The sequence below is a fragment of the Eretmochelys imbricata genome, chromosome 7 (assembly GCF_965152235.1).
Source record: "Eretmochelys imbricata isolate rEreImb1 chromosome 7, rEreImb1.hap1, whole genome shotgun sequence".
Lineage (NCBI taxonomy): Eukaryota > Metazoa > Chordata > Testudines > Cheloniidae > Eretmochelys > Eretmochelys imbricata.
This window is the reverse complement of record NC_135578.1, coordinates 41943437-41954030: the sequence shown is the minus strand read 5'-3', so window position 1 is coordinate 41954030 and position 10594 is coordinate 41943437. Positions and strand designations below refer to the sequence as shown.

The following is a 10594-nucleotide window of genomic DNA, read 5'->3' as shown; positions in this document are numbered from 1 at the left end:
TTTAAACTTCCCACTCATTTCATATGGGTCACTGAGAAGTCTTGAGTTAAACAATTGAAGGGTTCTGTGTCCCTTTATTAGAGTATTAGAGTATTGAACTATCAGGCTCCCTATAATCTCCAATTGTAAAAAATTTGCTTTTAGGTAGGCATTTATTTACCTTGGAATAATCAAAAGTATTACATGGATCTCATTCCACCTGGATTGTAGCAATGTTTCGTATATAATTTGATGATTAGTGTACAGGTGAAGTGTAGAAACTTTATTTCACACTGTCCTCAACTAAATTGCTCTTGACATATTAGACAGTCAGCAGATACATACAGTCCAATCCCAAAATTAATCAGACTGCAGGTAGCTAGTGTCATTCTTGTTTTGTAAACTAATGTTTAGGCTGGAAACTGTATCTGGGTCTACTGAGATTGTAATAAATCAATAAATTTAACCAATTTTCTGTCAGCCACTTACCTACCAAGTCATATCTGATGCTTTTCTTCATAACTTCTTCCCTTCATCTATTTTTTCCATGATTTTACAGTAGTTTTTCTTTTGCTACATGACCAAAATTTGAAACAAACAGGATCTGCTCAGATGGCCTCCAGGCCTGGAAGGAGGACCTGGCCCTTGGTTTATAAATCCTCACTGTCTTCCCTGGCAGCAGTTCATTGTTTCAAAGAACCTTGACCTTTTAAAATGGATAAGCAGAATATTGTATAAAGGAGGAACACCTTGCTTCCAAATACAATTAGTTAGCCTCAAATATTGAAAGAAAAAGGTAAGGCATATTGCACCTTTCACCATGTTGAAAGAGAAAGGTGAGGCTCTCATAATTTTAAGCAACTGTTCCTTATGTTACGCTCTGCATTTATTTTCCCATGAAAGAAGTTGGCACAAATCTCAAAATCCATGGACGGGGAGGATGGGACACTGAGGTGAAGAATCAAAGTTATGCCAAACAAGCAATTCTCTCCTAGTTTCTCTAATGTGGAAACTTAGTATGTAAAATAACTTGTCAGTTTAAATTAGGCTGTGAACTAGAGTCTGTTCTTCTCAAATCACGTCTGTTCAGTAGGGATATACCCTACTCACAAAGTCTTACGGTTTTAAACAGTTTGAGTTCCTTGGGAAAAAGACACCAAAATTAAGCACACTGGAAACCAGCTAATACAGATAACAGGAGTAAAGGTCTGTGACACTGCACCCCATATTATATGATGATATGAGAATTATGATGCATCTGGTACAAGATGCATCTTGTGAGGTGTCACTGAAAAAATTATGATTGATTACCCTATTTGTGTGCATGTATCATTTTTGTATCTGAAGTTATGAATATTGACTATATCTGTATTTCAAATGTAGTTACATGTGGGTAACACCCACTAGACAAGATGCTTCCAGTCTAAACAGCTGGTTGTGAAGGGTCTATTCAAGGTAATGGGCCATTAGGGGAAACAATAGGCATTAGGAGAAGCTTGTCCCCCACCTGGTGAGCCTTCCTGAGAAGGCTTCAGACAGCCAGAGTAATGCTTGCTGTGATTCAGCAAGTGCATGTGACCAGACCACATGACACTGAACTCCATTTTGATACCTCTACTTTTCTACAAGCTGAACTAGGAATGGAGTTTGGAACAAAGAGTTCCCGCCCTATGGAAAAGCTATATAAGGTGGATTGTGACATCATCTCTAGGACTCACTCCCCCTGCAAGAGAACTCCTGGAAACACCTGAGGAACAACAACTGAACTGGGGAAGTGCTGGTTCTCAGGTAAAGGGATTTCTAACCTGTGTACGGAAACTTGGTGGACTGCTTGTATCATCAGTCAGGGTGAGAAATTGCTAATTCAGATCCTAGCCATCTAGTATGTTAGATTTAGTTGCGTTTTTGCTTAGTTGCTAGGTAATCTGCTTTGATCTTGTTGCCGGCACCCAGTGCCGAGAGGCTGAACAACGGCTTGAGTGGTTCGTTACCCGGTGTGCTACACCCAATAATCACAACAGGGTGGAAAAGCAGAAAAGTTTATTTGAAGCTTCAAATAGGTACAGGGAGATTTGAATTTCAAATCCTGTACACAGAGCAGGAAATTACACAGGCTTTTATACATCCTTTTTTTCAGCATACTTATCCAATAGCAAGCTGTCCTAAGTATCCATATAGCCAGCCAATCCAGTTCCCAGCTAGTTCCCTGGTTCTCTGTATCATTTATTAAACTATACATAAAGCTGCTTTATTCAGCATTGTTCTTTCATGTCTGCCCTGTGTGGCCTTGCTTAGTTTCAGGCAGTCTGACTCTGCAACATATTGTTGCAGATTCTCAGCATAACTGCTGTGTGTCTCCAGGTGGGGTGGCCAAGGACACTTGGGCCTAGTAGGCAGAGCTGCTGCGAGTGCCTCCAGGCCGGGGGGGGGGGGGGGGGCAAGGACACCTGGGCCTAGTGCGAGGGGGCTTCATTGACACTCATGGTCTTCCATCCCCTCGAGTTACCTAGTGGCCATGCCCCCATGTCCCCAACAACTCCCCCCTTTGAGAACACTCAACAACCTTGGCTCTGAGTTTTTTTACTTGGGCTACTTATTTTTTTACAATAGGACTTTGCATAAGCACTTTGTGATAGCCCTGAAGAGAATGACTTATTAACTTTTGCAAAAGGGCCCTAACACATGATACTGCACAGCATAATACTAGTAATACAAGCAATACAGGAAAGAGAAGTTTTAATAGCAGGCTAAATAAACCGCCAAGCCAAGACAACAAACCCCAGTCTGAAAACAAGGTTTGCAACTAATCGTTCTCTGGGGCAGTATAGGCAACCTGTGCTCTGGCATGGGCCTTAGCCTGTACCACCTTTTTATAGATTTTATAACTGCTATTATTTACATATACACAACATTGGGGCCCGATGAGGGCACAAACCCCTCCTTGGGTTGCCAAGAGATAGTCCAAAGCCAGCCTGTTTTGGAGGGAAAACATTCTGAGCTGCTGTATCTTTTTATTTAATGTTTTTACTGCTGACCCTAAATTACTAACCGAGTCCTCTAACTCTAAGGCCACCTTCTCAAGTACCATTTGCAGCCTTATAGTATAGTGGCCTATGCATGCCATGGCTAGCCCGGTAAACAGTGGCGCTATTCCCAGTACAGAGCACCCTACAAGCTTTTTGGTTGTGAGGGGATTCTTCATATTGCCCTTCAATGCCGTAGTCAGTCGCCGCAGGGTCTTTTCTCGTGACTCAACAGAGGTGTTTTGGGCATTTCTAATTTTTCCTTTGGACAGTGTGGCAGTTATTGACAGATGAGGAACTCCATGAGCTATATAACAGCTACCTGTCCAGTTGGCTGACAGCACCTTGTAAGCCTTTCAGCCACATACAAAATAGTGACCCTGTAGGGCCCAGTAAGGACTGTTTCTTAAGGGGATTTCTGGGATATTTAAGGCTGCTTTGGCTGCTTTTTTAAATAATTTATATGCCCCTAAGGGGGCATTTTATTTTTTTGATTAGATATGAGTGGGGGCGTTTAATTGTGCCGTTCAAATTACACTTGCCATAGGGACCATTACAAACCCACCATTGGCTTGCTACATTGGAGATATTAACTGGACGGCAAGTTATATTTCCAAACCTTTTTTTTGTGGTAAGAGTATTTGTAAGAGTTTTTCTAAAAGGGGAGGAACCATTACACCCATACTGTTGGCCTCCCCTTTTGGTCTTTATTTAATACCCATTAGCCCACTGTGTAATAACACAAGAGCTTTTTTCCACAGGACGCCCATAGTGATTAGATTAGTTATGTTTTACCTGAAACTAAACACTTCCTCAGTGAGTACTGCAACTGAATACTCCTGGTCCTGATAGGTGGCTTGCTGTAAAGAGGTCTTATTCCAGAATGGCGAGTCCGTTCTTTCCTGCTCTTTGGTGGTGGCTAATTCTGCTCGGGTCAAGGGCAGCATGTCAACAGGCATTCCTGTTTTGGAGGGACAGTGGAGTTGGAGCACATACCCAGCAATCAGTCTGGTTTGTTAAATTAGCAACATGGTGCACAAGCAAAACAAAGGAGTTATGCTCCCGCTATGCAGAGTTTGGAAATACCGATACAGAGAACAACAATGTTACCCAATTAATTATCACGAGTTTTTCCAGCCCAGGGTCTCCAGTACCTGGGTGGGCCTATTTTAGCATTAAGGTGCCTGCTATTTGTGTCTTTTAAACAGTAGCTTTAGCCCGAGATCGTCACTAGATGAAGAGTCAGCAGGTTGGACGGTCCACTGTTCTGCTGACGAGGGGGTGGGTACTGCCTTCAGACGAGAGTGAGGGATCCAGTTCTTGTGTCCCTCGATCTTTGCCGCTGTATGGGAGATCAGCAGGATGGTATAGGGTCCTTTCCACTTTTCCTGGAGAGGCTCGTCTTTCCAGGTGCGAACAAGCACAGAGTCACCAGTAAGGAGTGGACAGGAGAGTCCAAGGGGAGATGCTGGGAATCCTTGGTATACCTGTGAAGAGACAAGAGAACAGCAGACAGGCAACACATATACTGTGACAAAAACACATTACCCAACTCCCATTCCCCTGACAGAACCGGGGTGCCATTCATAGGCCATGCCCTTCCAAACATCATTTCAAAGGGACTGAGCCCTAATCTACCCTTTGGGAGAACGCGGATACGGAGTAGGAAGAGGGGCAAAGCATCAGGCCATCGCAATGAGGCTTTTTGGCACACTTTTGAGAGATGCTGTTTAAGGGTCTGATTGGTACGCTCCACTACACCACTGGCTTGCGGTCTCCAGGGCGTATGGAGTTTCTAGGGGATCTGTAAGGCATGTGAGATGCTTTGAATGATTTTTGATGTGAAGTGTGTCCCGTTGTCAAATTCCATCCACAGGGGGAGTCCAAAGCGAGGAATGATCTCCTTAACAAACTTGAGGGCCACTGTTCTGGCAGTGCGGTTACGGCGTGGGAAGGCTTCTGGCCATCCGCTGAACCGATCCACTATAACGAGGAGATATTTGAACCCTTGGGTCCGGGGAAACTCAGTAAAGTCTATTTGCCACACTTGTCTAGGGCCCGGAGTGGGTTCTAGGGCAGCTGGTAGCACAGGATGTCCCGGTCGGGGGTTATTCTTTTGGCAGACTAAGCAGTCCACTTGTACCTGGGCAGCCAGGGGTCGGAGTCCAGAAGTGATAAAATATTTTCCCATTAGTTGGATAAGTGCTTCCCTGCCAGCATGAGTGGTTTGATGTAGTTTCTGCAGCACCGGTTGGATCAGGCCCTTTGGTAAGAGGACCTTCCCTTCTGGGGAATGGAGCCATCCCTCCTTTACCCGGAGACTGAGTTTGTCAGTTAGCTGTCTCTCCTCCCCAGAGTACTGAGGGGTTGGAAGCTCCCCTACTGATGGGATAAGGGCATGCATATGGGCGTTCTCAGTCTGAGGGGATGGCAGGGTGGCAGCATGCTTAGCCTCTCTATCTGCCCGGGCGTTACCTCTGGCCACATCTTGATCCTCCCTTTGATGGGCTTTACAATGTACCACCGCCACTTCCGAGGGGAGTTGTACAGCTTCTAGGAGCCGGAGGATTTGGGGCCCATACTTGACTGGGGAGCCTTGGGCTGTCAGCGTTCCCCTTTGCTTCCATGGGCCAGCATGAGCATGCAGCACACCAAAAGCATACTTTGAATCAGTAAAAATGTTGACCCGCTTTCCTTTTGACAGTTCAAGTGCACGGATCAGGGCTATTAGTTCGGCAAGCTGGGCAGAGGTCCCAGCACGCAAACCTTCAGTTTCCACAGTGTCATGGAGCATCACAACAGCATAACCCGCCCTCCTTTGCCTATCTATTACAGTACTGCTACCATTAGTGTACCACTCATAATCTGCATTTGGGAGAGGTACATCCTTTAAATCCGGACGGCTGGAGTACTGGGCATGTATGATTTTTAAACAGTCATGTTTCTGGTCCTTTGTTTTTGGCAAGAGAGTGGCTGGGTTAAGGGAGGGGCAAGGCTGTAAGGTGACTTTAGAGTTCTCTAACAGCTTAGCCTGGTACCGGGCAATCCGAGCCTGGGTGAACCAAAGCCCTCCCTTTGCATCCAATAAGGCTCGGACCATATGGGGAGTATAGATTTGCATAACCCCTCCCAATGTTAGCTTCTCCGCTTCCTCAAGCACTAGGGCAGTAGCTGTGACCGCCCGTAAACATGCCGGCCAACCCTTTGCAACCTGATCCAATTGCTTAGAAAAATAAGCCACGGGATGTCTCCATGCTCCTAACTGCTGTGTGAGCACTCCTAGGGCCACCCCCCTTCGTTCATGTACATACAACTGAAACGGCTTGGAGAGATCCGGCAGGTCCAGAGCTGGGGCTTCCATCAGTTTTCTTTTCAGGATTTTAAATGCCCTGTCAGCCTCTGGGGTCTAATAGAAGGGGTCATGATCCGCTCCTTTTACACAGTAGTACAGGGGTTTAGGCCACAGTCCAAACTCTGGGATCCTGCAAAAGCTTGCCATACCCTGAAATGCCCTGAGCCGCTTACAATTATTTGGAGAGGAACTTGACAGACAGCTTCCTTTTTTTTTTTTTTTTTTGCTTGAATGCTGATGCTTCCCTTGCCTTAGGTGTAACCTGATCCCTCTCCACCTCAGACAACAGGGTTTTCAGGAGGATATTACAGTTGTCTCAATCCAGCTTGTGACTACTGAGGCACCCCTTAAAGGCTGAAATAAACCTGGTTGGGTTCGTTGAGAATTCCCCAGCCTGTGTTTTAAAAGCTGTTAAATCTATTGGATTGAATGGCACACTAAACTTGCATAGTGGTAGCCTGACGTCCATTTGCCCCTGGGCAAGCCACAACAGTCTCGGTAAGCAAAGGATAGAGTACCACCAAAGGGGCAATCTCTGTAACCTGAGGCATCCTACTCTTATAAGGTGGAGGTGTGGGGGCTGAAGGGGACACCCGCTCTGCCATTACAGTGGGGGTGGGGGTCTGGGGACTAACATTAGCTACTACCGAATCAGTTGGAGTCAAATTACAACTTTGCAGAATTACAGCTTTGTTCTATTTTTTAAAGCCATAAACGCTTGTACATACAAATATTTATTCCATTTATTTATTTATTGACAAAACAAAACTAATTGGAGGATCGTGTTGCAATTAATTGACCTTCCTGGTGGCCACCACTCCTGGTCCTCTAGTTGATATTGAGGCCAGTTAACTGTACAGAATTGTTTTAATTGGCTCTTAGTCATTGGATTCGCACCAAATACCTTCTAGTTTGCTAGAATGCATTCTAGGGGCGTACACCGTGCCCTAACCCCTGAGCTCTGTCCCTGTCCCATACCTACAGGGTAACTCTGGGCGTCCCCAGGTTCCAACAGAGCATACAATCCGGATTTTAAAAGGTTCCTACCTTATTCAAGGGACCGGTTCTTCACCGTGGCCTGCAGCTGCTCCTCCCCCATGTCTGAAGGGACCAGTTGTTCACCGCCGTCCACAACTGCTTCTCCACTATATGAGTGCGTTGCACCGTTGTGCCCTCCGGGTCGATCAAATCGCGTCTCCTCAGAGGCCCCCGATGAACTCACCAGTGCGTGCTGGGCGTCGGTTCTCCAGGAAGGGTCCGGGCAAGGCTAAATTGCAGCCTCGTCGCCCACCCAGGGACACCAAAAGCTGTTGCCGGCACCCAGTGCCGAGAGGCTGAACAACGGCTTGAGTGGTTCGTTACCCGGTGTGCTACACCCAATAATCACAACGGGGTGGAGAAGCAGAAAAGTTTATTTGAAGCTTCAAATAGGTACAGGGAGATTTGAATTTCAAATCCTGTACACAGAGCAGGAAATTACACAGGCTTTTATACATCCTTTTTTTCAGCATACTTATCCAATAGCAAGCTGCCCCAAGTATCCTTATAGCCAGCCAATCCAGTTCCCAGCTAGTTCCCTGGTTCTCTGTATCATTTATTAAACTATACATAAAGCTGCTTTATTCAGCATTGTTCTTTCATATCTGCCCTGTGTGGCCTTGCTTAGTTTCAGGCAGTCTGACTCTGCAACATATTGTTGCAGATTCTCAGCATAACTGCTGTGTGTGCCTCCAGGCGGGGGGGGCCAAGGACACTTGGGCCTAGTACGCAGAGCTGCTGCGAGTGCCTCCAGGCGGAGGGGGGGGCCCAAGGACACCTGGGCCTAGTGCGAGGGGCTTCATCGACACTCGTGGTCTTCCATCCCCTCAAGTTACCTAGTGGCCATGCCCCAGTGTCCCCAACAATCTGCTGGCTATCACTTAAAATCTATCTTTGTCGTTAATAATCTTATTTTAAGCTTTATCTAAACTAGTGTGCCTTTAAGTGAAGTGTCTGGGGAGGATCTCAGCTCTGTGAGCTACGGTTGCTGCATACCTTTCCCACGTTTAGAGGAAGGCAAACTTTATTAATGAGTTTTACCCTGTACAAATCCCTGTGCAGCATAAGATTATATAATTCTGGGTTTATACTCTAGCAGGGGGTACAAGTTTGGGGAGCTAGGAAATTGGCTGTCTGTCTTTGAGTGGCTTAGAGTAAAGCACCCAGGTAACTCAATTGGGTGTGTGGTGCTAACTGCCAGCCTCACCAGGCCCTCTTATCTCCAGCAAAGCAGTGTGAGCAGAGTGGTTAGAGGGGCACAGCAGTTCCTAGGGCTCCCAGACTGCACCCGGGAGGTGACAACCCCTCATACCGCTGTAGGAGGGCAAGAGCCTGCAAAACACAGAATAGGTTTCTCTGCCTGGCTCCCACCAATCTACTGGACAGGAGCCTGCACAGTTGGTGTAAGATCCCCTGAAGGATACCCTCCCATATCTTAATTTTAGTACCTGTATGTTTGGCCAAAGGTTACGAGTTGGGTGTAAAATAATTTCAGGAACTAAATAGTTGAACTTTGGTGTAAGGCACAAAACTCCTCCCTCTGCAGCACTGCTAGGGCTCAGGCATGCTGTTTCACAGAGCCTGGCACGCTGAGAAGCTTGGCTGTACTCATGAGTGGAGGAGCTGAAACGGGGCCAATCCAGCAAGTGCTTCCCTGCAGAAGATGTTTCAAATCTGTCCGTGGGGGACTGGAACATGTTTTACTTCCTTGCTGAAATTGAAAGCTCTAGAGCCCTTTGGCAAGCTTGCCAGCTCCAGCTCCAGTCCATGCCCCGCCATGGAGAAGAGAAGGTGCTACGGGTAACAGGGGAACAATTGAGAAAGAAGCAATTGCAGGGCAGTAACAGTCTCCGCTGCACATGGAGGAATAAGGGAGTACTAGTATCCAACCACTAGCACTAATGTAAATACTAGCTTTTTATATCATTACCCCACCAAAAGAGGGCAGTGATGAAGGCCTTTATTTAAAATGGAAATTCTGCCCTTACTCTCAGTGAGCCCACCCACCACATTAGTGCTAGAATTAGACCATGCCCCCCTGACTCTACCAATGCTTTCATTGCCTGTTTTTGAATGACAGGGCATAAGCATGACAACAGAAATACTACTAAAAGGGTCTCACAGCTGACAGGTTTCAGCAGGACAAGTGCATTGCACTCAGCAGGTGCTTCTTGCCTTCCTCCATTACTTCCCTCCCCCCCCCCGCCACCACACACACACACTGCTCCTCCTTTCTACCACAGAGGTCTGTGAACTTACCCACCCACCCCCCCCCTTACCTCCACCCCTAGGCCCCTGATTCCCTCCTCACTACAGGGGTCTGCAACTGCCATTGCTAAGTTAACTTCATTCCAACCATAAGCCTAGCTCCCCCAGCACCGCTTCCTCAGTTCTTTACTCTGCCTCCCGTTTCCTTCCCCCACTTCCACTCTTCTTTCCACTCCTTCTGGGTATCCATTTTGCCTCACGGTGCTTTCCCGCTTTTCCACCAGCCATGATATAAAGGCCACCTTCTGTCTGTTAGAGACCAGCCTAGGAACACACTCCCTACCCCCACCTCCAGCAAGTTAAATGGCTGGCTGTAATGTACATAGGAAGCAAAAGATATTCTTATACCTTTAGCACTTTCCCCAGGCAGGTAAAGGGACCTGGTTTTCCACATAGAGCAGGCTTTCCCCATTTTAATCTGCACAAAAATCTACAGCGTTATGTCTGTTGCTACCTAGAATATTCCCTGAATTTTTGGAATTGAGAAGATGCAGCATTACCAACTTATCACATTACAAACAGAGACATGCCATAGAGTTGTGTTTGACCTTACTTTGTTAGATACACACCTCCACCGATTTAGCTTTGAATACCTTTTCAGTTCTGTGCATTTTAAAAGGACTGGTAATTTAACTGTAATTCTTCAGGGGGAAGAGATGCATTTATTTAATTTTCTAAGCTCCAGGTCTGTAGAATCTCTTATTTAAACTTCTGAAAAACATCTGTAAAACCACCTTATTCCATACAGTTTAAATTAAATCTATTCTAGCTGTAGGAAGATAAACAGAATATAAACCATATCAGAAATCTCATCTTTAAAGCATGTATGGCACAGGTGATGCTACCACAACAGTATAAACCTTTTTCCCCCTCTCAGTAAAGATGCAGTGGATTTGTACTGATTATAGCCATTGAATGGCTTCAGCACGTATAA

General features: G+C 46.0%; 1 protein-coding gene across 1 annotated transcript; it reads right to left on the bottom strand.

The window, feature by feature from the left end:
* Window positions 1–637: 637 nt before the first annotated feature.
* Window positions 638–9561, bottom strand: LOC144268038 (uncharacterized). The gene is made up of 2 exons (XM_077822575.1): window positions 3798–9561; window positions 638–685 (listed from the first exon to the last, which is right to left on the bottom strand). The coding sequence occupies exon 1, from the start codon at window positions 6361–6363 to the stop codon at window positions 4798–4800; it is 1566 nt and encodes a 521-aa protein (XP_077678701.1). The 5' UTR covers window positions 6364–9561; the 3' UTR covers window positions 638–685; window positions 3798–4797.
* Between the last annotated feature and the right edge of the window lie 1033 nt (window positions 9562–10594).

Coding starts and splice junctions, on each gene's coding strand:
- LOC144268038 (XM_077822575.1), bottom strand. CDS start 6,363: ATGGAAGCCCCAGCTCTGGACCTGCCGGATCTCTCCAAGCCGTTTCAG.